Genomic DNA, 27,544 nt, shown 5'->3' on the forward strand with positions numbered 1-27,544 from the left:
TAGTGACGGTCTGTTAGTTAAACTTTAGATCTGTTAACTATAGTGACGGTCTGTTAAACTTTAGATCTGTTAACTATAGTGACGGTCTGTTAGTTAAACTTTAGATCTGTTAACTATAGTGACGGTCTGTTAAACTTTAGATCTGTTAACTATAGTGACGGTCTGTTAGTTAAACTTTAGATCTGTTAACTATAGTGACGGTCTGTTAAACTTTAGATCTGTTAACTATAGTGACGGTCTGTTAGTTAAACTTTAGATCTGTTAACTATAGTGATGGTCTGTTAAACTTTAGATCTGTTAACTATAGTGATGGTCTGTTAGTTAAACTTTAGATCTGTTAACTATAGTGACAGTCTGTTAAACTTTAGATCTGTTAACTATAGTGACGGTCTGTTTGTTAAACTTTAGATCTGTATTAGATCTATGTTTTTAGATCCGTTTTTAGATCTGTTATTAGATGTCAGTAGATCTATGTTAATATTCTGAATTATTAGATCTTTCCTGTCTGTCTGCAGAGAGATCTATGTTGTTAGTTCTATGTTAACAGTTCTATGTTGTTAGATCTGCTGTATGTTAACAATTCTGTTAACAGATCTATATTCTTAGATCTTACCTGTCTGTGTGTACACCTGTCTGTCTCCAGAGAGATCTATGTTAACAGTTCTGTGTTGTTAGATCTATATTAACAGGTCTATGTTAACAGATCTATGTTAACAGATCTATGTTGTTAGATCTTACCTGTCTGTCTGTCTGTACACCTGTCTGTCTGCAGAGAGAGAGACACCTTCAGTCTCTCTACAGTTTCCCACAGTTTCTCCTCCAGCTCCACTTGACTACATATCCCATAATCCTCTTCAGCCTTTAGCCCCACCTCTCCAGCTGGATCCTGCTTTCTCATTGGACAGCTGAGATGTGTGTCAATCCTAAGCCCCTCCTCTCTTACTAAATACTGTTGTCCCATTGGTTTGTTGACATGCCTGTCAACCACAGGCTCCGCCTCCGCCTCTTCGCAGCAATCTGCCAGGAAGTTGTGCGAAGGCAGTGTGTCCCATTGCATTGTGGGAGATTGAGTTCCTGTGTCCGACCCAGTTTCAGTCTTCCTCTCTCCTTCCTCCTTGCTCCACTCTTCTTCTGTCTCCTTCTTCATGAACGCTGCTTCCTCTCTCCCTTCCTCTTCCTCCCTCCCTTCCTCTTCCCCTCTCTCTTCCTCTTTCTCTTCCTCTTCCTCTCTCTCTTGCTCTTTCTCTTCCTCTTCCCCTCTCTCTTCCTCCTCTCTCTCTTCCTCCTCTCTCTCTTCCTCTTCCTCTCTCTCTTGCTCTTCCTCTTCCTCTCTCTCTTCCTCTTCTTCCTCTTCCTCTTCCTCCTCTTCCTCTCTCATGTCGTCCTTCTGTTCCTCCACTCTGTCAGATTCTCCTGCTGTGTGGATTCTGTGTGGCGTGTTGTTAGCGTGTTGAGGAGTTTCTGTCCTGCTCAGCACCTGAGAGGAGGAGAGGAGAGGAGAGGAGGAGGGAGGAGGGAGGAGGAGAGAGGAGGAGGAGAGGAGAGGAGGAGAGGAGAGGAGGAGGGAGGAGGAGAGGAGAGGAGGGGAGGAGGAGAGGAGAAGAGGAGGGAGGAGGAGGGAGGAGGAGAGAGGAGGAGGAGAGGAGAGGAGGAGGGAGGAGGAGAGGAGAAGAGAAGAGGAAGGAGGAGGAGAGGAGGAGGGAGGAGGAGGAGAGGAGGAGAGGAGAAGAGGAGGGAGGAGGAGAGGAGGAGGGAGGAGGAGAGGAGAAGAGGAGGGAGGAGGAGAGAGGAGGAGGAGAGGAGGAGGGAGGAGGAGAGGAGAAGAGGAGGGAGGAGGAGAGGAGGAGGGAGGAGGAGGAGAGGAGAGGAGGAGGGAGGAGGAGAGGAGAAGAGGAGGGAGGAGGAGAGGAGAGGAGGAGGGAGGAGGAAGAGGAGGAGAGGAGGAGAGGAGGAGAGAGGAGGAGAGGAGAGGAGAACAGGAGGAGAAGATGAGAGGGGAGGAGGAGAGGGAGGAGGAGGAGAGGAGAGGAGGAGGAGAGGGAGGAGGAGGGAGGAGAGGAGGAGAGGGAGGAGAGGAGGAGGGAGGAGAGGAGAGGAGGAGGGAGGAGAAGAGGAGGGAGGGGGAGAGGAGGAGAGAGGAGGAGAGGAGAGGAGAACAGGAGGAGAGGAGGAGAGGAGAGGAGAACAGGAGGAGAAGAGGAGAGTAGAACAGGAGGAGGAGAGGAGAGGGAGGAGGAGAGAGGAGGAGAGGAAAAGAGGAGAGGGGAGGAGGAGGAGAGGGGAGGGAGGAGGAGAGAGGAGGAGAGAGGAGGAGGGGAGAGGAGGAGGGAGGAGGAGAGGAGAGGAGAACAGGAGGAGAAGAGGAGAGGGGAGGAGGAGAGAGGAGGAGAGGAGAAGAGGAGAGGGGAGGAGGAGAGGAGGAGGAGGGAGGAGGAGAGGAGAGGAGAGGAGAACAGGAGGAGAAGAGGAGAGGGGAGGAGGAGAGAGGAGGAGAGGAGAGGAGAACAGGAGGAGAGGAGGAGAGGAGAGGGAGGAGGAGAGGAGGAGAGGAGAAGAGGAGAGGGGAGGAGGAGAGGAGGAGGGGAGAGGAGGAGGGAGGAGGAGAGGAGAGGAGGAGGAGAGGAGGAGGAGGAGGAGGAGAGGAGAGGAGAACAGGAGGAGAAGAGGAGAGGGGAGGAGGAGAGGAGAGGAGAACAGGAGGAGAAGAGGAGAGGGAGGAGGAGAGGAGGAGAGGAGAAGAGGAGAGGGGAGGAGGAGAGGAGGAGGGAGGAGGAGAGGAGAGGAGAACAGGAGGAGGAGAGGAGGAGAGGAGAACAGGAGGAGAAGAGGAGAGGGGAGGAGGAGAGAGGAGAGGAGAGAACAGGAGGAGGAGAGGAGAGAGGAGCAGAAGAGAGGAGAGGAAAAGAGGAGAGGAGAGACTGATTATCGCTATTGTTTATTGTTCTGTGTGTGTGTGTGTGTGTGTGTGTGTGTGTGTGTGTGTGTGTGTGTGTGTGTGTGTGTGTGTGTGTGTACCTGTGTAACCATCCCCTGCAGTTGGAGGTTGTGTTGTCTCAGAGTTTCCATGGGTAACCTCCATCTCCGAGCACCTGTCTTCCAGAATGCCCTGCTCTGATTGGACGGCCACCCGCCACGCCTGCAGCTCCTTCTCCAGTAACCTTCACACACACACACACACACACACACACACACACACACACACACACACACACACACACACACACACACACACACACACACACACACACACACACACAAGAGTCTAGCTGTCAGTCAGTTCAGGATCTGTGAATTAAATCTTCTACAGTTTTTCACTCTTCCTCCCTTCTACAGTTCAGCTTGATCTTTAAACTTGATTTCTGAGATCTGATCATGAAGATGATCGTGATCAATAAATCACACGGAGTCTCCCTCTGCATCATTTCACATTGAGTCCAGTCTGAACCACTTCAACATCCGGTCTGAAGACCTGGAAATCATGTGAACTGGATCCACACTGTTACTGAAGGGGACAGAAATCCCATTGAAACAAATGGAGTCAGTGTCAAGTCCTGAGTTCAGTCTCACCATCTGTCTCACCATCTGTCTCACCTTCTGTCTCACCTTCTGTCTCACCTTCTGTCTCACCATCTGTCTCACCATCTGTCTCACCTTCTGTCTCACCTTCTGTCTCACCATCTGTCTCAACATCAGTCTCACCATCAGTCTCACCATCTGTCTCACCATCAGTCTCACCATCTGTCGCACCATCAGTCTCACCATCTGTCTCACCATCTGTCTCACCATCAGTCTCACCATCAGACTCCTGAGTTCAGTCTCACCATCATTCTCACCATCTGTCTCACCATCTGTCTCACCATCTGTCTCCTGAGTTCAGTCTCACCATCTGTCTCACCATCTGTCTCACCATCTGTCTCCTGAATTCAGTCTCACCATCTGTCTCACCATCAGTCTCACCATCTGTCTCACCATCAGTCTCCTGAGTTCAGTCTCACCATCATTCTCACCATCTGTCTCACCATCAGTCTCACCTTCTGTCTCACCATCAGTCTCCTGAGTTCAGTTTCACCATCTGTCTCACCATCTGTCTCACCTTCTGTCTCACCATCTGTCTCACCATCAGTCTCACCATCTGTCTCACCATCTGTCTCCTGAGTTCAGTCTCACGATCTGTCTCACCTTCTGTCTCACCATCTGTCTCACCTTCTGCCTCACCGTCTGTCTCACCATCTGTCTCACCATCAGTCTCACCATCTGTCTCACCATCTGTTTCCTGAATTCAGTCTCACCATCTGTCTCACCATCTGTTTCACCATCAGTCTCACTATCTGTCTCACCATCAGTCTCACCATCTGTTTCACCATCAGTCTCACCATCTGTCTCACCATCTGTCTCACCATCAGTCTCACCATCTGTCTCCTGAGTTCAGTCTCACCATCTGTCTCACCATCTGTCTCACCATCAGTCTCACCATCTGTCTCACCATCTATCTCCTGAATTCAGTCTCAACATCTGTCTCACCATCATTCTCACAATCTGTCTCACCATCAGTCTCACCATCTGTTTCACCATCAGTATCACCATCTGTCTCACCATCAGTCTCACCATTTGTCTCCTGAGTTCAGTTTCACCATCAGTCTCACCATCTGTCTCACCATCTGTCTCACCATCTGTCTCCTGAATTCAGTCTCACCATCTGTCTCACCGTCAGTCTCACCATCTGTCTCATCATCTGTCTCACCATCTGTCTCACCATCAGTCTCCTGAGTTCAGTCTCACCATCATTCTCACCATCTGTCTCACCATCTGTCTCTTGAGTTCAGTCTCACCGTCTGTCTCACCATCTGTCTCACCATCTGTCTCCTGAGTTCAGTCTCACCGTCTGTCTCACCATCTGCCTCACCATCTGTCTCCTGAGTTCAGTCTCACCATCTGTCTCACCATCAGTTTCACCATCTGTCTCACCATCTGTCTCACCTTCTGTCTCCTGAGTTCAGTTTCACTATCTGTCCCACCATCTGTCTCACCATCTGTCTCACCATCTGTCTCAGCATCTTTTGCCTGAGTTCAGTCTTACCATCTGTATCACCATCTGTCTCACCATCAGTCTCACCATCTGTCTCTTGAGTTCAGTCTCACCATCTGTCTCACCATCTGTCTCCTTAGTTCAGTCTCACCATCTGTCTCCTGAGTTCAGTCTCGCCATCTGTCTCACCATCTGTCTCACCATCAGTCTCACCATCTGTCTCACCATCTGTCTCTTGAGTTCAGTCTCACCCTCTGTCTCACCATCTGTCTCACCATCACTCTCACCATCTGTCTCACCATCTGTCTCTTGAGTTCAGTCTCACCCTCTGTCTCACCATCTGTCTCCTGAGTTCAGTCTCACCATCTGTCTCCTGAGTTCAGTCTCACCATCTGTCTCACCATCAGTCTCACCATGAGTCTCACCATCTGTCTCACCATCTGTCTCTTGAGTTCAGTCTCACCCTCTGTCTCACCATCTGTCTCCTGAGTTCAGTCTCACCATCTTTCTCACCATCTGTCTCACCATCTGTCTCCTGAGTTCAGTTTCACCATCTGACTCACCATCTGTCTCACCATCTGTCTCACCATCTGTCTCCTGAGTTCTGTCTCACCATCTGTCTCCTGAGTTCTGTCTCACCATCTGTCTCACCATTTGTCTCACCATCAGTCTCACCATCTGTCTCCTGAGTTCAGTCTCACTATCTGCCTCACCATCTGTCTCACCATCTGTCTCTCTGCAGGTTTTTGACGTCCTCCAGCAGAGCAGGAGCCTCCTGATGAACAAACACAGTATACATTATACACAATATACATTATACACAATACATTGTGTATAATATACATTACGCAGCACTTTTAATCAGAGGTGGGGACTCGAGTCACATGACTTAGACTCGAGTCAGTTTTAATTGCTTGAGACTTGACTTGATACATGAAGAGAAGACTTGAGAGTTGACTTGACTTGGGTTCTGGTGACTTGGGACTCGACTCTGACTTGTACTCTGATGACTTGAAAAGGTTTCTAAAGTCTTGACTTGAGATCTTGTGTTTGTGTAAATGACTTAGATTGAAAGTGATGAGATTTGTTCCAGCAGACGACTGAATTTAAATTCTGTTTTATGAATTTGTATGGAATGATTGAATTTATTGAAGTTGAAACTGATTATAGAAATCAAACTCATGATGCTCTTACCAAGTTTTTATCCTATTAAAACCATATTGCATTGAAAAGTCCTAGATATTTAGTTTTCTTAAAGATATTAGGGGGCTTTCACACCTACCCTGTTTGGTCGGTTTTAATCGAACCATGGTGCGTTTACTCCATCAGTCCGGTTCGTTTGGAGAGGTGAGAACACGCATTCGAACTCTGGTGCGAACGAAACAAGTGAACCATGGTCTGTTTCCAAGTGAACCACCGTTCGGTTCGCTTTAGGTGAGAATGTAATCAGACTTAATATAGGACCAAATATAGGCAGCAAACCAAAATACAGTGCATTGTGGGTTGAAAATGGATGTTGACGTCCGTTGACGCTGGCCGTTTCCCATAGCAACAACAAATATGGAGAAAGTGAAAGTGCCGGTGGAGAAATAGGACGTTGTACTCAGTGAATTTACGTTACTGTAACAGCGATCATAAAGGCAGTATGGATTATACTGGACATGTATTGGAAATCTCTCGTAAGCCTTTGCTTGTTCCACCACATTGTCTGCTGCTAACCAGCTGATCATTGAGCTAGCAGCTGCTCAGCTAACATCAGGTGACGTTTTCATTTCTCCTCACAAAAAGCGCTCAATCAAAGCTACGATCGCAATATGCTGCTTTTGCTCCATTATTGTCTGTGACAATGTGATTGACAGGAAGTGATTTTCTCGGAAATGTTCTGTCCAATAGATGAACGGCATGTAGGACCGCGTGTCATTTGTTTACAAATGTTGGTTTGCTTAACACAGGACCGTGTGACACTAACCAGACCTGATGAAAAATGCAATAAAGTAGCAACTCGTCCACTGATTCAGACCAAAGCAAACGGACTATAGGTGTGAAAGCGCCCTTAAATTGATACTGGACTCTTGATTTGTTCTGACTTGACTTGCTGTTCTACATTTAGACTTGAGACTTGACTTTAATGACATGGACTTGATTTGGACTTGATTTGGTGATCTACATTTAGACTTGAGACTTGACTTGAGACTTGTGCCTCAAGACTTGAGACTTGGGACTCGAGCAGAGTTGACTTGGTCACACTTTTACAGTAGTTGAAATATAAGTTTCACTGGGGGAATGCTAACAATGTTAACAAGCTCTGTTACGTTATGAAACTGAAATGTAAGAATGAAGTTTAAATTCAAAATGACTCATGTATGATTCCCAACTTCAGTAATTTTACTATTTCCTATTAGAATCAAATATCTGAAGTGACATCCCATAATGAGTTTTACTCATTTAGACTAGGAGTCACAGTCTGAAATCAAACAAAAAAAAGTCTGGTAAAGACAAAATAAATCAGACTCTTTGATTGAAGTAAAATATGAAAAAATAACTCCTTTTGGTCAGCGGGGTCAGAGGTCACCTGTTGTGTTTCCTCCTCAGTATGCAGGCCTTTGGAGGAATAAGACGGGACTGATGCATCATGGGAAAGACCTCTGTCGGGTTGGGGGCTTGCTGAAGAGGAAGGACTTTGACGGACAGGTGAGGCAGCCAATCGTGTTGAGGAATCAGGAGGAAGCATGCTGCAAAGAGAAGGTTGGTTTAAAGATTTAAAGATGGCTGCCAGGTCTTTGGATTCAGTTCATCTAGAGATTACATAAGATGAGTGGGGGTAGAGAGACTGAAATGCTGCCTAACCCTCAAAACATTGTCCAAGTTCCCTTGAGCAAGGCACTTCACCCCCAACTGCTCCAATACAGCTGTTCAGCTTAGAGAAACATCCACATCAAAACAAAATGTTATGGAAGCAACTAGAAACAGGAAGAAGAAGTGGAGCAGAAATCTCCTGGGGGAAGGGGATGACAGATGGTCCCGGGTCCAACCTCTGACCCCATCGTCTATCGGTCTGATGATGATTAGACTCTGGGGGCGACGGCCAATATTTCGGGGTTTCCGGGCCAAGACTTCCTACAGTCCGATTAGCGACTTGAGACGCGAGAATGGAGTCTGAGTTGAGAGACGACGTCTACGACCGGATTGTTTCACAAGTTTTTTAGGTCCGGACGACATTTCTAATCTCTATAAACAGATATCTGCATATGAGACGTCGTCTCTCGACTCCGTTCTCGTGTCTCAAGTTGCTAATCAGACTGTAAACAATGACCGGCGCAGGAAGAGGAAGTCTTGGCCCGGATGTCCGCTGGCTACACCGGAAACCCCCAAATATTGGCTGTCGCCCCCAGAGTCTAATCGCCGTCGGATGGATAGACAATGGGTTCCCAGATTGTCCCGGGTCAGACCCGAACCCAGGACGCCACACGCCCCAGACCGTTGAGTCAGCAGGATGCCCTGACAGTCAGGAGAAGAAGAAGGAGAACCTCTCTCTCACTGCTGCCTTGACACTAGTGTTGTGTAGTGAGACTAGTGACACGTCACAGGAAGCCGGAAGCTCTGTCACGGCTCTGTTCGTTCGTCCATCTGAAGCTCTGTCACAAATTGACATTTTTATCCAGTTCTAAGCCACATCCTTATCTACTCTTTTGGATCCTGGTTGTTTTACCTATATGTTTGAACACAGTAAAAATTTTAGTCATCGGACGCCAGGATCGTAAGTTGTCTCCCGGTCGGGACAGCCTGCTGCGCAAATGGACTTGCTGCTAGCACCGGCTTGTTTTTAGCACAGAAGCTAGCTAGCCAACGGGGACTGCAGATAACATCACTGCTATTCTACGCCATCAACATGCCCTGTGAAAACTGTCTGCTGCTTACACGCAATAACAGAGAGGTTACTAACCTCAAAGAAGATATCCGTAGGCTCTCTGCGGAGCTGCGGAAGAAGGACTCCATGCTTTCCAGTTATATGGACACGGCAGCCGCTCAGGGTTATTATATATAGGAGGATTTCGGCTATGAACTCCGCCATCTCGGATACCATTCTGTGGGATCCAGTACGCCCTCGGCCATCCTCTTGCTCGACCCCCAATCCACAGGCCACCTGGTCGGAGGTGGTGGTCAGGAGAGGAAGGAAAGGGGGCGGGCGGTCGTTTCTCCCCCACCACTCCACCTGTCAAATCGCTACGCAACGCTGCCAGACGAAGCTCCGGACCACCCAGGTGATGCTGGTGTAACCTGCCCAGCTCCAGACCGTGTCTCCACTGGAGCGTCTCCCGATCCTGCTCACTGTCCAGCGGCGTCTGCTCCTGCTTCTGCTTCTGCTCCTGCTAGATCCAGCGGTGGCAGATCCTCTGTCAAAGCTGCGTCGCACACCTCCGCTGTCACTGCCCCTGCTGCGATAAACATTCCGCCGCGCTCTCTGGATCGTGGCCAGCAGTGTCCACCGTTGGGCAGGACTGGAAGGTCCTCCAGTTGTTGTTCCGGTGTCGACAGCTCCTCCCATCCACCTGTTAGACCAGAGCCATCCAGTCAGGCAGCACGACAGTCTCCCCCCAAACCCGAGGGGCGTGAAACACGGAAGGGGCCCAGACGTCGCCCTCACTCCCGGGAGACTCACCATCAACCACCGGCTGCTCAGCTCGGACCTCCATCTGTGCTCGTTGTCGGCTCATCCATGGTTCGACACATCACCCTGCCTGCGGCTAAAACCTTCTGCTACCCGGGTGCCCGAGTCCAGGATATAGACTCCAAAATTCCACAGCTGCTGGATCAAAACCCATCTGCTTCAACCGTTGTCATCCATGTGGGAATTAACGACCTCCGGAAGACACTTAAAGACGACTTCACGAACCTTATTGACAGCCTTTTACAATCAGACCGCCGGTTCATCATCTCCGGCCCGCTGCCCTGTCCCAGCTTTGGAGACGTCAAATTCAGCCGTGTCCGTCAACTTCATACATGGCTCAAGGGATACTGCTGCTCGCTCAGCGTACCGTTTGTTGACAACTTTATTACCCTCTTCAACCGCCCATACCTCTTCAGACACAATGGAGTACATCCAAATTCTCACGGATCACGTCTTCTCGCCATGAACATGGAACTTGCATTAAACTCCTCCAACACACTACGAAACTGATGTTTGGTGAGTCCAATTCATTATACTAATGACTGTCACTCTGCTACACAAATTCCTGTAATTATAAGTCATAGACACAGACCCCGTAATCTCTCTGTAACATACAGGAATCTAAACAATTTATCACTGGTTCGGACTCCAATTATCAGTCCCCCACAAAGCCATGCACCTCGAACAATAAAAATGGCTTTATTAAACGTCAGGTCACTAACGAATAAGTCATTTTTAGTTAATGATCTTATAAGTACACATAACCTAGACTTCACCCTACTGACCGAGACCTGGCTGGATAGAAATGGCGCAGTCGCGCTCATTGAGACTCCACCTCCTAACTTCAAGTTCATCCATACCACTAGATCTGATAAGAGAGGCGGTGGAATAGCTGCTGTCTTCTCTGATATATATAGCTGCAAGGAAATCTCCCTCGGGGAATTCATGTCTTTTGAATACCTTGCTGTATCTATACACTGTAGTGCTGCGATTTTAATAATTACTGTCTATCGGCCACCAAAATCGAAATGTGGCTTTCTTGATGAACTCTCTGAGCTACTGTCCAAGGTCTCCAATGACTACGATTGTTTAATTATCTCAGGTGACTTTAATATTCACGTTGACAATCAAACAGACCCTGATGCCAGAAACTTAATTAGCCTACTGGAGGCATTTGACCTCACTCAGCATGTTTCTGGCCCCACCCACAATAAGGGGCATACTCTGGACTTGGTCATATCAAAAGGACTTAATATTTCCGTACCCTGTGTCATGGATGTTGCTATCTCAGATCACTGTTGCATATGTTTTGATGTGTCTGCTTTTCCTGTACAACAGAAGAGTACTCGAACAATCAAAAAACGTACCATCGATAATAACACAATTGAAACCTTTAAGAAAACTGTAAATGAGTTACCGTTGTTCATGGCATCACCAACTGAGGATCCTGTGAACAACTTCAACTCAAAAGTACGAAATATCATTGACAGCATTACACCTGTTAAAACTAAAAACATAAAAAAACAAAAAGCCCCCTGGAGAAATGGAGTGGTTGTTAGGCAGTTTAAGAGAAAGTGTCACCAGGCAGAACGACAGTGGAGAAAGACAAAACTTCAGGTTCACTATGAAATCTACAAGGATAGACTGAGTTACTACAACAAAGAAATTAAACAGGCCAGAGAATCCTTCTTCTCTAAAATCATTAATGAAAATATCCACAATAGTAAAGTGCTCTTCTCTACTGTTGATCGACTTATTAATCCACCATGTCCAACCCCATCAGAGATGCTGTCCACTACAAAATGTGAGCAATTCACCACATTCTTCAATAACAAAATTATTGCCATCAGACAGAACATTAGTGCCTCAAGTTCTATAAATGAACCTACCCTCCAGTTCTCCAGGAATATTACTTGTGCCATGTCTCATTTTGACCCTCTAGACCTACAACAACTAGACAATTTTGTTGGGCAGCTCAGGTCCTCCACCTGCTGCTTGGATCCTCTCCCTACCACATTTTTTAAAACTGTTTTTGACTGCTTAGCACCTGAGGTATTGGAAATGATATGCTCTCTTCAGTCAGGTATATTTCCTGCAGCGCTTAAAACAGCTGTCATTAAACCACTTCTGAAGAAGAGTAACCTTGATGCAACAGTTATTGCTAACTACAGGCCCATCTCCAACTTACCTTTCCTCAGCAAAATACTTGAAAAAACTGTTTATTCTCAGCTTAATAACTCCAATAAACTATCTGTTCTTGTGCTCCTGGATCTCAGTGCCTCTTTCGACACTGTTGACCATGACATTTTACTACAGAGGTTAGAAAAATGGGTCGGCCTATCCGGCCCGGTTCTAAACTGGTTCAGATCCTACCTACAGGACAGGCAGTTCTTTGTGTCCATTGCCGACTTTGCCTCGGAAAGAATGAGTATTATGTGTGGAGTACCCCAAGGTTCGATTCTTGGACCACTACTGTTTAATCTGTATATGCTCCCACTCGCACATGTCATACAGAAACACAAAATAAACTACCATAATTATGCAGATGATTCACAACTGTACATATCCCTATCCCACGATGACCTAGATCCCATACATTCCCTAACTGTGTGTATTGATGATATTAATCTATGGATGTCACAGAACTGAACAAAGACAAAACAGAAATACTCATCTTTGGTGCAAAGGCTCAGAGACAGAAAATTGCAGCTCATCTCAGTTCTCTGTCTCTGGAGAGCAAAAGTGAAGCTAGAAATCTGGGTGTAATCATAGACGGCGATCTAAACTTTAAGAGCCATTTCAATCAACTCACAAGATCAGCCTTCTACCATCTAAAAAAAATGTCAAAACTGAGGGGCTTTCTATCAAAATCAGACTCTGAGAAATTAATTCACGTATTTATAACAAGTAGACTAGACTACTGTAATGGTCTTTTCACCGGCCTCCCAAAATCAGCTGTGCGGCGACTACAGTTAATTCAAAATGCAGCTGCAGCGTTCTCACCGGAACTAAAAAGTCTGAACACATTACACCAGTTCTTAGATCCCTGCATTGGCTCCCTGTCAAAACTAGAATCGATTTTAAAATTCTACTACTTGTTTACAAAGCTCTAAATGGCCTTGCACCTCAGTATATAACAGACATGCTAATTAGATACAAACCAGCAAGAACTCTCAGGTCCACAGGCAGCGGTCTTTTAACCGTCCCTCGCACTAACTCCAAAGCAGGGGATGCTGCCTTTTGTATTTATGCCCCAAGTAGATGGAACGCCCTGCCTGAGGACCTGAGAGAGGCCCCCACACTGAACACCTTTAAAACCAGGTTAAAAACCTTACTTTTCACAACAGTCTATGACTAAGTTCTTAATGTGTGTGTGTGTGTGTGTGTGTGTTTTGTATATTTTGACATTGGCATATTTTGCACTGACACTTGTTGATGCATATTGCATATGCATACTGTAATGTCTTTTTATGTAAAGCACATTATGTTGCCCTGTGTATGAAATGTGCTGTATAAATAAATTTGACTTTTTTTTGGACTTTTTGACTTTTTGCTTCAGGAAAGAGTAGCAGAGGCATCTCACCTGGTCTGAGTCTCTCCTGGCTCCGCCCACATCAGGCCTCTCCTCCTCTCTGCCTCCCGCCTTGTATATCGTCGTGGTAACAAGGCGTGACGAGCGCTGTGCACTAATGAGGCCAGAGACTCTCTCCAGGTCGGCTGAGAGAAAGAGAGAGACAGAGAGAGAGAGAGAGTGAGAGAGAGAGGGAGAGAGAGAGAGAGAGACAGAGAGAGAGAGGGAGATGGAGAGACAGAGAGAGAAAGAGAAAGAGAGACAGAGAGAGAGAGAAAGAGAGACAGAGAGAGAGAGACAGAGAGAAAGAGAGAGAGACAGTGAGAGAGAGAGACAGAGAGAGAGAGACAGAGAGAGAGAGAGAGAGACAGAGAGAGAGAGACAGAGAGAAAGAGAGAGAGACAGTGAGAGAGAGAGACAGAGAGAGAGAGACAGAGAGAGAGAGAGAGAGACAGAGAGAGAGAGAGAGACAGACGACAAGTCGTCCTCAACACAACAGAGAGAACAAGTCAAGGCAACAGTCAGCATTGTGCTTCATCTGCCTACCATCCAGAATCACAGGGAGAACTAGAGAGATTCCACCAGACTCTCAAATCAATGCTGCGAGCTTACTGCAAGGAGTTTGAGAAAGACTGGGACGGTGTTCCCCTGCTCCTCTTTGCAGCTCAAGAAGTGACCCAGGAGTCCCTTGGTTTCAGCCCAGCTGAGCTTGTGTTCAGACATACTGTGAGAGGCCCTTTGAAACTGCTGAAAGAGAAATGGTTGGGTGATAAAATTTTCTTCCCCTACTAACTTGCCTGACTTTGTGTACAATCTCCGGTTCAAGCTTAGTAGGTCATGTGAACTGGCAAAGCAAAACCTGGAGGTGTCTCAGGAAAAGATGAAATGTTGGTATGATAGGAAAACTAAACATTGAGTGTTTTCTCCAGGGAACAGGGTACTAGTGTTCCTGCCACTCCCCGGTTGTCTTGCAGGCTCACTATAGTGGGTCATATGTGATTGACTGCCAGGCTGGTGAGTGTGGCTATCTTGTTAAGGCGCCAGACCACAGACGTAAAACACGTTTATGTCACATGAACCTGCTGAAACCTTATGACCAAAACCAGACTGTCTTCAGAGATTAAACCTGTTGCTGTGTTGAGTGCTCCATCTTTTGCAGTTGGTGAGGGAGCAAAAGAGATCTTGCAGGGCAGGTTGCCAAACTCCAAGATCTTGGCTGACTTGGACTCTCATCTGTCCTACCTGAACCCACCCGAGCGCTATGACATCATTCAGGTAACCTCAACACACTCAGCCCTCTTCTCTGATGTGCCCACAGGCACTAATGTTCTTGAACATGACATTGATGTAGGTAATGCTGCTCCCATTAAGCAACATCCCTATCGAGTAAACCCTGACAAGCATCAGCTTTTACGTGAGGAGGTGGAATACATGTTAAAACATGGTATTGCTGAACCTAGTTCTAGCTCATGGAGTTCCCCCTGTCTACTAGTTGACAAGTCATTCCCCTTGATTCTGTACTGATTTTTGTAAGGTAAACGCCGTAACAAAGCCAGACTCCTATCCCCTTCCCTGTTTGGATGACTGTATTGACAGAGTCGTTCTGCAGCCTTTGTAACAAAGCTAGATCTCTTATTGGCAGGTTCCCCTTACTCAGGAGATCTCTGCTTTTCTGACCCCTGATGACTTTTTCCAGTACACAGTCATGGCTTTTGGGATGCAAAATGCTCCAGACACATTTCAGCATCTGGTAAACAAAGTGCTGGATGGAGTCGTAGATAGTAAGGCTTACCTTGATGATTTGGTGATTCACAGCTCTACTTGGTCTCAACATGTAGCTCAGCTTGAAGTTGTGTTTGGATGGCTGGTTGCTGCCAACTTGACCTTGAACCTCGTCAAGTGCGAGTTTGGACAGGCCACAGTTACATACCTAGGCAAGGTCGTGGTCAGGTCTGTCCTATTGGAGGTAAAGTAGAAGCTAACTTTGCTGTTCCTTCCTCCTGCAGAGAGTTGAAAAGGTTCCTTGGTATGGCAGGTTATTATAGGAGCTTTTGCAAGAACTTTGCCACTGTTGCTGGCCCACTAACCAATCTGCTTAGTCCAAAGGTCCCCTTTGCTTGGTCTGACACATGTCAGATTGCACTTGAGAACTTGAAGGCATTGCTGGTTAGTGCTCCTGTCCTTGCAGCTCCTGATTTCCACAGGCCCTTCAAGCTTGCCATCAATGCCAGTGATGCTACTGTTGGGGGGGCTGTCCTCCTTCAAGATGATTAATCTGGAGTGCAGCACCCCGTGTGCTACTTTTCCAAGAAGTTCAACGTGCATCAGAAGCACTACTTAATACTATAGACTATAGAGAAGGAGGCCCTGGCCCTGGTCCTTGCCTTGGACCTCTTTGATGTGCATGTCTCCTCCAGTCTCCCCCTTGTGGTGTACATCGATCATAAGCATCTTGTTTACCTCCACAGGATGAGAAATTCCAATCATCACTTAATGCGTTGGAGTCTGATCTTGCAGGGGTACAATTTGGATGTTCAACACGTCCGTGGGAAGAACAATGTGCTTGCAGATGCCCTTTCAAGGTCGTAAGTGCATCTTATTCTAGGCTTAAATTGCCTCTGCCATTTTATTGAGTTGAGCTTGTGACAGAGGTTGCCTTAGAGCAACCCTTTTAAGGCTGGGGGTGTTATGTCCAATGCTCTGTAACCCTGTGATGTCTTGCAGATACCTGTGTACAATATGTGTGTGTACCTGTGCAGTGTGTGTGTGTCTGTGTGTGTCTGGGTACAGTGTGTGTGTCTGTGTGTACATGTGTACAGTGTGTGTGTGTGTGTATGTACCTGTGTACAGTGCTCCAGAACGGGATGGTGAGTTTTGTGTTTCTTGGTTTGTCTGTCAGTCAGGAAGCAGCTTTGACAGAGATGGAGGTTCACACACTTCATACAGCGATACCTGCACACACACACACACACACACACACACACACACACACACACACACACACACACACGATTTTATTAATCCTTACACAGTTCACTTAGAAAATTGAGAGTACTACCTCTACTACTGCTACTACTAGGCAAGGCAAGGACAGCACATTTTATACACCATGGCAATTCAAAGTGCTTTACATAAATAAAATAAAAATAAAGACATAGATAAAAAGACGAAGATTAGATTAGATAAGATTAGAAAAGTGAAAAGTGCATTAAAATCACATTTAAATGAAAATATAAACGATAGAAATAAATAAATATTCCAGTGCAGATGAGTGTTGCCCTAAATTTCTTAAAAAGCCCTGGTGAACAGAATTTTTTTTTGAAGTGGAGAAGTTTGTTCCAGGCATGAGGAGCATAAAAACTAAAAGCTGCTTCTCCACACTTTGTTCTGATCCTGGGAACAGTAAGCAGACCAGCACCTGAAGACCTGGGGGGTTAGGCGGGTTCATAACACTGAAGGAGATCAGAAATGTATTTTGGTCCTAAACCATTCAGTGCTTTATAAACATGCAACAGAATTTTAAACTCAGTTCTTTGGCACACAGGAAGCCAATGTGATCTCAGCACTGGACTGATGTGGTCCATGTTTTTAGTCCTGGTCTGAACCTGGCAGCAGCATTCTGGATGAGCTGCAGTTCTCTAAGAGCTTTTTTAGAGAGACCTGTAAAGACTCTGTTACAGTAGTCAAGCCTACTAAAAAATAAATGCATGAACAGGTTTTTCCAGGTCCTGCTTGGACATGAATTCTTTAATTCTTACAATATTTTTAAGGTGATAGTAGGCAGATTTTGTAATTGTCTTGATGTGGCTGTTGAAGTTTAGGTCAGAGTCCATGACTACACCAAGATTTCTGACTTGGTTTTTAGTCTCCAGTGAGAGGGATTCAAGGTGAGGAGTGACTTTAAATCTCTCCTCTTTGGCACCAAAAACAATTATTTCAGTTTTATCTTCATTTAGTTGCAGAAAATTGTGGCACATCCAGTCATTGATTTGTTCAATGCACTTATTTAGTAAGTCTGTTGGACCATAGTCATCAGTTGATAAGGCTATGTAGATCTGTGTGTCGTCTGCGTAATTATGATAGGAAATACTGTTTTTTTGCATAATTTGAGCTAGTGGCAGCATGTAGATTAACTGACTCATGATAACCTGACTCATGTCTTCTCAGTGTGAACATGGAGCTGACTGTCAACTCTGATCCTGTGCTAACGCTCGGTGAGTCTGATTCATTATACTGACTGTTCTTTTTAACATTCACCTAACAATCGACTCGTTAAGCGAAGCTGCATTCTAGTCAAGGAGATCTCCCATATTAGAGCTTGGCCTAAAGTTCCTCATGATAGACAGGTAGATGTTCATCCTCCAGATTCAGTCTCTGGACCTTCTACCTTCAGACTGATCCATCCCATTCTGCCTTCCTGACACTTTGAAGGCTAGAAGCTTTAGGTCTGCTCCATCTAAACATGAGAAGCTTGTTTCAGCATCAGAAAATGGACCATATAAAAATATTGGTTTCCCAGGCTGAGCTGATGTTTTGGTTTTCACTGAAACAGTTAAAAAGTTCAAAACAGTGTCGCTGATTTTGATGTAGCCATTAATGAATATAACTTATATAGAATAAATAGGATAAATAATAATAAATAGGGTTGGAAGATGAGGTGGTGTTGCCTGTTTTCCTGTCAATGTTATTAAGATAGATTTTGGGCTCAATAACTCCTGCAGCTGCCATTACTTCCTTTTATAAACTGTCTGGTCTACTCTCCTTTTATATTAGTTCAGAAGTTGTAGTTTTAGGTGATTTTCTGTTCCTGTACCAATCTTAATTTGACCCAGCTGATTTCAGAACCAACTAGATCAAACATAGAAAAACCATTGAAATCCACTCTAATAGACTTAATTTATCTAATAAACCTGAGGAATTTGTTGTCAGTGGTGTTTTAACGTTGGTATAAGTGACTGCTGCCCTACAGTCTGCATTAGAGATATCAGATTAAAGAGCCCAACCTCAGGTTGTTGTCAAAAGAAATCTTAGATATTAATGATGTGTTCTGTGTGCAGCTGTCTTCTCTCCCCTTCCCCAGACTCCGGTCTAGTGTTCCACCTGCCAGTGGACAAGTTGTAGCGGATTGCCTATAGGGTTTTGGGGTGCCAGCTGGAGTTTAGTCCGACAATTTTAACGTTTAAGATTTTTAAGGTCAATCCCCCACATGGATACGTGATTCAGTGCTCCATACACTCTGCCATGAACCCACATAGCATAAATCTGAACCACCAAGCAGAATGCAAACAAATATTCAAAGCAATAATCAGAGCGACAATGCAAACACAGGGAAGTTCAATATAAATCAGTGTATTGGAGGTACATGACAACCACTCACAAAAGGAAAATGTCCTTTACAAGCAAGTCCAAATAATCAACCAAACCAGATGTTATTCACCAAAAATAAAGAGTTCAGAGTTCAACAAAAAAACACCACTCTTCGGGGATTCAACAATAAACCACAAAAGTTAGAAATTCAGTTTGTTCACCTCAGTTCAGTTCTCAAATCTGTTCCGAGTAACCCCTCTTCCCAAACAAATCAAAAAAGGATCTCTGGCAATGTTATCAGTTCAGTTCAGTTTTTCCCTCACGAGTAAATCCTCTTACCAAACAAATCAATAAAGGTTCTCTCCAAAAAGAAAATTAGCCAAACATCTCCTCCAGTACTGGTCAGTTGGTCGACTTGTGCACACAGGATATGACTGCCTGGGTGAAGTCCTCTACTTTGCCGAGGTCCGGTGTGTTTGGAGGCCTGCGCAGTGAAGAAGACGTAGCTCCACGTATTTACTCCTGCCGACCGCGGACTGTACACGAGGCCAAGGACTGGCATGGACGCTATTAAAAAGGACACACTGCTAGACGGACTCTGCCTCTTCTCCAGTGGTATGTTACGCCGCCATCTTGTTTTTGTTGTCACTATATTTAAAGGAAGAGGGGTGGATGCCTGAATCCCATTGGCAGAACAAGGGAGGTGTGACTGGGGTGTGAATTGAACATTTATAATGAGAGAAAAAAACAATATTTATGGCAGATCGCCACACTCCCCCCCCCCCCCCCCAGAGAAAGACAGCGATTTACTTCCTTTATCTGCTGCTTTTTAGACATTTTCGACTGCTCTCCGGTGAGGAGTTGGGGAATCCCAGGAAATCATCCTCATCACTCTCCTCATTGAAGATGTACAAGACACGTTGCCGTAAGAGTTCCTCCAACTCACTTGCCGATGGGTAACAAGGCTTAAGTCTTGACACATGGACCACCTTCCTATCCTCCCCCGTGTCCTCCAGGAGTACGTCATAGTTCACCGACCCCACCTGGGTAATTATCCTATAAGGTCCAAGCCATTTGGGTGCCAACTTAGCAGTAAAGGATTTTTCTGCTTTAGAGTAAGGATGTGAACATAGCCAAACTCTGTCATCTTCATTTAGTTGCATCTCTCTGTGTTTTTTTGTCATAGTTGCGTTTTTGTCTCATGCGTCCTTTGTCTAGATTTTCTTGTACAAAATCTTTGAGCTCCTTGAGTTCTGTAATTTTCTTGTAGGCTGGAGAGTCTGGAGAAGAATGCCAGGGCCGTAGCATCACATCCAGGGGGCCTCTGAGGGTCCTGCCCAGATTCAGTTCTGTAGGTGTGACACCGGTGGTTTCATGCACAGCAGAATTCAGGGCAAAATGAAAGTCTGGAAGGTATTTATCCCACTGTTTGTGGTTGTCAGCAACATAAGATGCAATCATGGTTTTTAATGTCCGGTTGAATCTCTCTGTAAGGTTGGTTTGTGGATGATACGCGGAAGTCATCTTCTGTCGCAGGTTCCATGTATCACACGTCCCTTTGGGGTCCCTGGTCCGAGAGGATGTAATCTGGGACTCCCCACCTGGTTAGGATTTCCTGGGTGAGCACTTTAGACACTGTCTCCGCCGTGGCTTTCCTCAAAGGGTATAGCTCAACCCAACAGGTGTAGTAGTCTACAAGTACGACAAGGTACACATTACCTCTGGAACTCTGTGGGAAAGGGCCCATGAAATCCACTCCAAGCATCTCCCAGGGTCTTTCCACAATGGTCTGCTGCAGCTTCCCTGCCACCTTCCGGCTTTCTGGTTTGTATCTCTGACAGATCTGACAGTTTTGCACGTAGTTCTTGACCTCCAAGCTCAATCCCGGCCAATATACCAAAGCTTGCATCCTTTTATATGTCTTGTATCTACCAAGGTGGCCTGATATCGAGTCCTCATGGAACATCCGTGGAAGGGGTTCCCAGAGATGTCCTGGCATGTAGACCTGATAGATTGTTTTATGTGGAAGCTGCAAGATTCTGTAGACTTTATCCTCTGGTGAACTTGATAGAGTCATTCACAGTGAGCTCCCCACCATCCATTATAGACTAGTAAATTTTCTGTATTTCCAGGTCTTCTTGTTGGGCTCTCCATATCTCCTCATCAGATATGGGAAGTTCCCTGTGAGTTTCCCCCTTAACTGACGGCAGGGTGGCAAACGCTGACGACCCACTGCCAGTAGCATCACTAGGGGCTCTGGATAAAGCATATGGTACTGTATTATACTTCCCCCTCCGGTACTCCACTGCAAAGGTGAACTCTTGCAGACGAAGAATCCAGCGGGTGAGGCCTAACCCTTCTGAGTTTTGAATACCCAGACCAAGCAGGAGTGATCAGTCACCACTGTGAAGTGTCTACCCTCCAGTTAGTACCGCCATTTCTCCAACGACCACAGTACAGCCAGACACTCTTTTTCAGTGGCAGAGTAATTTCTTTCTGCATTATTTAGGCTTCTGCTGCCATATGCCATGACCTCCTCTGAACCTAACCAAGTTTGTTGGACAAGCCGAGCCCCAAGACCGACATCACTGGCATCAGTGTACACCACAAAGGGCAGGTCAAAGTTGGGATGACCCAAGATGGGTGGGGATACCAGGTGGCTTTTGAGGGTCTCAAAGGAGTGTTGACACTCAGGGGTCCACTGGAATTTGGCTCCTTTGCGTTTAAGCGCATTTAGTGGTTCAGCAGTCTGAGAGAAGTTCGGCACATATCGGTGGTACCAGCCAGCCATTCTCAAAAACCTCTGGACAGCCTTTAGGTTAGACGGCACCGGGAAGTCCTCCACAGCCTTTGTTTTCTCTGGATCCGCTTGGATTCCTGTGGCTGAGACGATGTGGCCCAAGAACCGCAGAGATGTTTGGAAGAATTTGCTCTTCTTCATGTTGACAGTGAGGTTGGCATTTCTTAATTTATCCAAAACAGCCTGGATGTCCAAGAAATGCTGTTCCCATGAAGCCGAGTAGATGATAATGTCATCTAAATAGACAAAACAAATGCGGCCTCTGAGCTCTCCCAAAGTCATCTCCATCAGCCTCTGGAAGGTAGCTGGGGCGTTCTTAAGTCCAAAAGGCATAACTTTAAATTGGAAGAGCCCCAGGGGACAGGTGAAAGCCGTTTTGTCAATACTGTCCCGGTCCATCTGGCACTGCCAATAACCACTATTCAGATCAATGCTGGAGAAGATCACCGATCCAGCTAGGGAGTCCAGAATTTCTTGGATGGTTGGTAGTGGATAGGCGTCAGTGTAGGTTACTGCGTTAAGTTGTATGTAATTAACACAAAACCCAGGTTTTCTGTCCTTTCTAGGAATGAGGACGACCGCAGAGGACCAAGCCGAAGATGAGGGTTCGATGACGTCCATCTCCAGCATTTCCTCAATAAGCTCCTTCATCACCTGAAGTTTTGCTGGGGATAGCCGATAGGGTCTCTGCTTCATTGGCACATCCTGGGTGGCGAAGATTTTATGGGTGAGCACCTCCGTACATCCCAACTTAGTAGTGCATATATCAGCATTCTCCTGTAGTTGATGAAAGATTCAACTCTTCCTTGCTGCTTTTGGGCTCCCTCAATTGTAAGAGCTCTGCATCGATGCTGGCCTGTGTAGAATTGACCGATCCTCTGGGGTCGATGACAGAGAAGAAACAGAGTTGTCCCTTCCAGCCCCAATCACCAGGATTGTCTGTGTCCATAATACTTGACTTCCTTATTGGAGTTAAACCAGTACTGGTTATTTCCAATATCCATCTGCAGGCCTATGATACACATGAAATCCAAACTCAAGACAACGGGGCAAGCCAGGGCTTCTGACAACAAGACCACCACAGGTAAGGTGCATGTGTGACCCTGTAATGTTAGTGCCATCTCCTGCCATCCCAAAGGCCACCCCCCCCCCTCCCGTCTGCCAAGTAGAGGGGATTTCCTGACCAAGGATTCAGATCTGCACCGTCTTGTTTGACAGCATGCCACAGCTCTTCATTCAGAAGGGTGTATGATGAGCCAGTATCTACTATGGCCCTCCCTTTCTCCTGACCGATGGTCAAAGTCACAAACAGTTGACGTGGAAGAGGCCTGGTGGACGAGAAAGGAAAAGCTCTCGCTTTTGGTTGTATGTGTGACATTGTATGCACTGTAGGATTGTTCCCCGCAGAGGAACCTGATGAAGGTTGATGCTGTTGCTAGTGGTGATTAGCAGACTTGGGATTTTTGCCCTTATAGTGGGGACAGGAGTAAGGTGGGTGGGAGCCCTTACACCGCCAACAGAAAGCTGGAGGAGGTTTTGCTGATGGGGTGGCTGCAAAGCTGTCAGACTGGGCGTGGAAACCGGCTGAGACTGGTTGGTGGCAGTAACGTACTTCCGCTGTTGTAGCTGTAATACATTTTTCCCAATCCTTTTCCAGCTGCTGTCCTAGCCTAACCAGCTCATCTACTGTGGTCACCCTGCTGCTTCTCAACTGACAGGCCAACTGTGGTCGGGTGTTTTTTAAGAGGAGTTGAATCACCTTGGCTTCTGTGATATCAGATTTCCAGCGCCACAAGGTGTTGCCACAAGGTGTTGCTACTGCGAATACTACTACTCGTACTAGTAATGCTAACAGTGTATATAATACTATCCTACACACACACACACACACACACACACCTGAGGCCAGTGATGGGGAAGGTGCTGCAGGAGTGGCAGCGGACGGCGTGGTTGACATTCTGACTGACGGACAGACGGTACAGAGTTGGTAACCATAGCAACAGGCGTGGCTCGCTCTGTAACCATGACAACACATGTTCCTCATGCACACTGGGGGTCAGCACCTACACACACATACACACACACAGTGTGGGAACAGATGGTCAGTGATTGTGTGTTGGAGAATCTGAGCAAGTTAATTTCCAGCTTCTGATTGGCTGCTGCTGTTTCTGAGTTTCATATTGATTCAGATTGATCTGTTGCCATGGTGATAATGAGTCATTAACAATGGTTCCATACCCCATTAAAACACGACCTGACTGCCGCCTCAACACAACCAAACACACCTTCCTCCTGGACCGCCACAGGAACCTACACACACACACACACAGAGGGAGAAAGGTTGTTACAGAGGGTTACAGAAGAAGAGCAGGCTGGAAAATACAATGTATCTGTAAGAGGTGTGTGTGTGTGTGTGTGTGTGTGTGTGTGTGTGTGTGTGTGTGTGTGTGTGTGTGTGTGTGAGAGAGACCTGGCTGAGGTCCTGAAGTACGGACCGCAGTCCACTCCTTCTGACTGTTCCTCTCTCTCTGCTGCTCCTCTCAGCAACACACACCAGAGCTGCAACACACACACACACACACACAAGACATAGTACATCTATCTATCTATCTATCTGATAGACAGACAGACAGACAGACAGACAGGTAGGTTCTCACCTTTGTATTTAGCTGATAAAGTGTCTGCAGAAAGGGCAATGAGAGCAACTTCTAGTGACCTGACAGACACACACCCAGTCTGATCACTGACACACACACACACACACACACACACAGGGTTACTTTAAAACATATTTAACCCTTAAACCAGGTGAGTAAGTATAGGCTGTGTGTGTGTGTGTGTGTTTGTGTGTGTGTGTGTGTGTGTTCTGACCAGTCATACAGCTTGTACATCAGACTGCAGGTCTGCTCTGGAGCCTGCAGGGTCACATGACCAGGCACTTCCTGTGACACGCTGTGGAACATCCTGTTGACAGTTTGTGTCACTTCCTCCTGGCTGAGGCCAACTTCCTGGTTCTCGGCTCCGCCCACCAAGCGTAGAGCAGGGAGAATCTGTCTGAGAGATACTACATGCACTGCACACATACACACACGCACACGCACACGCACACGCACACTCACACACACACACACACATACACACAGCATCAATATTCTCATACTGACATTTTCATTTTTTCTCACTTTATTTCTCCACCGAGATGGTAGCCAGACTGTAAAAGATGGTAGCCAGACTGTGACAGATGGTAGCCAGACTGTAAAAGATGGTAGCCGGACTGTACAATTTACAATTTCCCATTTGGCAGATGCTTTTACCCAAAGCGACGTATACATGAGATTTTAATACAACACAAGCAAGGATCTCGTCAGGAGAGAACAAGGAGAGTAAGAGTCATGAAGCAAAGATCTGGTCCAACAGGACAGAGGAGCCACGAGGCAGAGAGGCAAGTAAAGAGTAAAGTTTTTTTTTGGTTACACAGTCCATCAGGTGAGAGGGTGTTCACTAAAGAGCTGGGTCTTTAGCCTTTTCTTATAGAGAGGGACTCTGCGGATGGAATGGAGTTTGGTAACTCCTTCCATCACCGAGGAACCACAGAAGAAGAGTCTGGATAGAGACTTACAGACTGGGACAGATGGTAGCCAGGATGTGACAGATAGGTAGCCAGACTGGGACAGATGGTAGCCAGGATGTGACAGATGGTAGCCAGGATGTGACAGATGGTAGCCAGGATGTGACAGATGGTAGCCAGGATGTGACAGATAGGTAGCCAGACTGGGACAGATGGTAGCCAGGATGTGACAGATTGGTAGCCACACTGATACTCACTGTAGCAGAGTTTCTGCAGAGACAGAAGCTTCATGGCGGCTCTGTAGACGGACGGACGAACCTCATTCAGCCCCTCTAGACACAAGACAGAAAGAACAGCAATTAAACAATAAAACAGCAACGAAGCCTGTAGACAAGCAGCAACTCCAGGCTACGGCTCCACCTAACCCTGCTGTGGTAACCCGAACCACCTGTTCGGTTACCGGCTAAGGAGCCCCGTCTGCCTCCTCTCGGCCATTACAGTGGTGAGCCTGGTACTTGTCGTTCATTCCTCTCTCAATGTTCTCTAGTTTTTGAGTTGCAGCTTTCCACCTGTCCCACGGACCGGTCCTTAGTGGCTTACATCATCACCCTCTTGGAAGGGCGAGCCAGGGAGTGGGGAACAGCAGTTTGAGAGGCTAACTCATCTGTTTGTGCTTCATTGGGTTCCTTCACCAAGGAAATGAAGAAGGTATTCGACAGGTCGGTCGTTGGCAGAGAGGCAGCGCAAATTATGTTACAGACACCCCAAGGGAGAAGGTCAGTGTCTGATCATGCCATAGATTATCACACATTGGCTGCCAGTTGTTCCTGGAATGCTGATGCTTTGTATGACACTTTATTGAATGGATTATCAGACACTATAAAGGATAAACTAGCTACCAGGGAGCTTTCCACATGACTCGAAGCCCTCATTGATTTTGCCATGCGTATTGACGCCTGTCTGACTCTGTGTCAGCGGGAAAGACTAACCAGCAGAACCCAGTCTCTCTCTCTCGCAGAATGTCACCGCCCAACCCGGGGATCACGGTGGCTGAAGCCACCATTTCCTCCACAGACATCGAGCCTATGCATCTGGACCCGACTCTCCGGCGGAATGACAGCGACGCATCTCCACTAGATCCTGCCTGTATTGTGGCCAGCCTGGCCACTGGCCAACCGCCCGTTAAAGACAAACACTCACCAGTGTTGCTGGTGAGCATGTTGCCTTTTTCTGAATCCCCCACTAAACGATCTCTGTTACCAGCTACCCTGCAGTGGCAGGACCAACACCTGGAGATAGCCGTGCTGCTGGACTCCGGTGCGGACGAGAGTATGATCGACTCAGCACTGGTGAAACAACTGGGCATCCCCACACGCAAACTGCCTCGACCCTTGCAGGCCAACGCTATCAACGGAAAACCCCTAGCCAAGTAAAGTTTGTCACCGAGCCTGTCACTCTGCTAATTTCTGGCAATCACTGAGAAAGTATCTCTTTTCACCTCTGTCACAAACTGGCTCATGTATGTGACAAAAGATGGGAGACCACGCAGAACTTTAAATGCCAAAAGAATTATTTATTTACAACTAAGGATAATAAATTATATCAAATGAGGAAAAAGGGATGTGTTAGTCAGTATAATCAGTGGTGCATGGACGTGGTGCATGGCTGAGTGAAAAGTATGGTGTAGAGGTGTTGTCTGGTGTAAAACAAAGGAACCAAAACCATACGCCAAACCAAGGTGGATGCCTGTTAAGAGGGAGAGAGAGAGTGTTAGTGACAGCCAGCCTTTTATACCCTAGAGCTGAGACCTGGACAGGTGTACTCCATGAGCACTAATGACTCCACCTATCACTCCCTGCCAGCCCTCTGCAATGAGCCAATGACAGATAAGAAGAGCAAAGCAGGCGGGTCGTCACACCTCATTGACTCGCCACAAGTTTCTGTTATTCTTGGTTACCCCTGGCTAGTGAGGCATAACCCACAGTCTGACTGGGCTAACAACTCCATTCTGGGTTGGAGTACTTTCTGTCTTTCCCAGTGTCTCTCCTTAGCCCTGGGTCCTGTGAGTTGAGCTGGCTTGAGGTTCAGGAACTCCTCCTCCACAGGTGCAGACGACCTGTGGAGGAGGAGTTCCTGGACCTCAAGCCAGTATTCAGCAAGTCTCGGGCTACGGAGGAGGGTGTGGCTGTCCGCTAGGGACCTTCCCCTACCTGTGGACTCCCGGAAGCTGGCTCCCAGGTTTGTTGACCCGTTTCCTGTGTCAAAGGTTATTAACCCCTCTGCTGTGCGCCTACAGCTCCCCAGAACCAGCACACAGTGGTCCCAGCATGCACTCTGAAGGCCAGGGTGCAGTTCTTCCGCAGCCTACGAACTCTATATTCGACGAGGAGTTTAAGACATCATCACAGCCCAAAAAGCCATGAGTGCTAACAATTGATGCATGTTGCCGTTATTTTGTCAATAAATTGCATGTTAAATAAGATTGGCGTACCAAGCTACACTGTTGCCAACGGAGCAGGAAAGTGTTGCCCAGCTGCACCAACTGATAATGTCAGACATTCATAGCGTTGCATTTGTCTCGTTTTTATGTTATTTGGCAAATA

The 27,544-nt window shown here is 46.7% G+C and overlaps 1 protein-coding gene across 1 annotated transcript; it reads right to left on the reverse strand.

Moving 5' to 3' along the window:
- Positions 1–738: 738 nt before the first annotated feature.
- On the reverse strand, positions 739–25,885 carry dytn (dystrotelin; the record flags this gene model as incomplete). Its single annotated transcript, XM_071512662.1, is given in 16 exon segments — positions 739–886; positions 3,016–3,075; positions 3,077–3,158; positions 5,752–5,801; positions 9,148–9,393; positions 9,443–9,576; positions 10,481–10,563; positions 13,279–13,412; positions 16,107–16,218; positions 23,273–23,436; positions 23,612–23,683; positions 23,844–23,932; positions 24,031–24,116; positions 24,245–24,446; positions 25,199–25,325; positions 25,841–25,885. Coding segments are annotated over 16 exon segments (1,834 nt in total), but the record flags the coding sequence as incomplete, so codon positions are not given.
- Positions 25,886–27,544: the final 1,659 nt, after the last annotated feature.

This window comes from Centroberyx affinis, unplaced genomic scaffold (assembly GCF_046629955.1).
Source record: "Centroberyx affinis isolate AG114_WGS23_722 - 3 ecotype Tasmania unplaced genomic scaffold, CSIRO-AGI_Caff_v1 ptg006435l_1, whole genome shotgun sequence".
NCBI classification, from domain to species: domain Eukaryota; kingdom Metazoa; phylum Chordata; class Actinopteri; order Beryciformes; family Berycidae; genus Centroberyx; species Centroberyx affinis.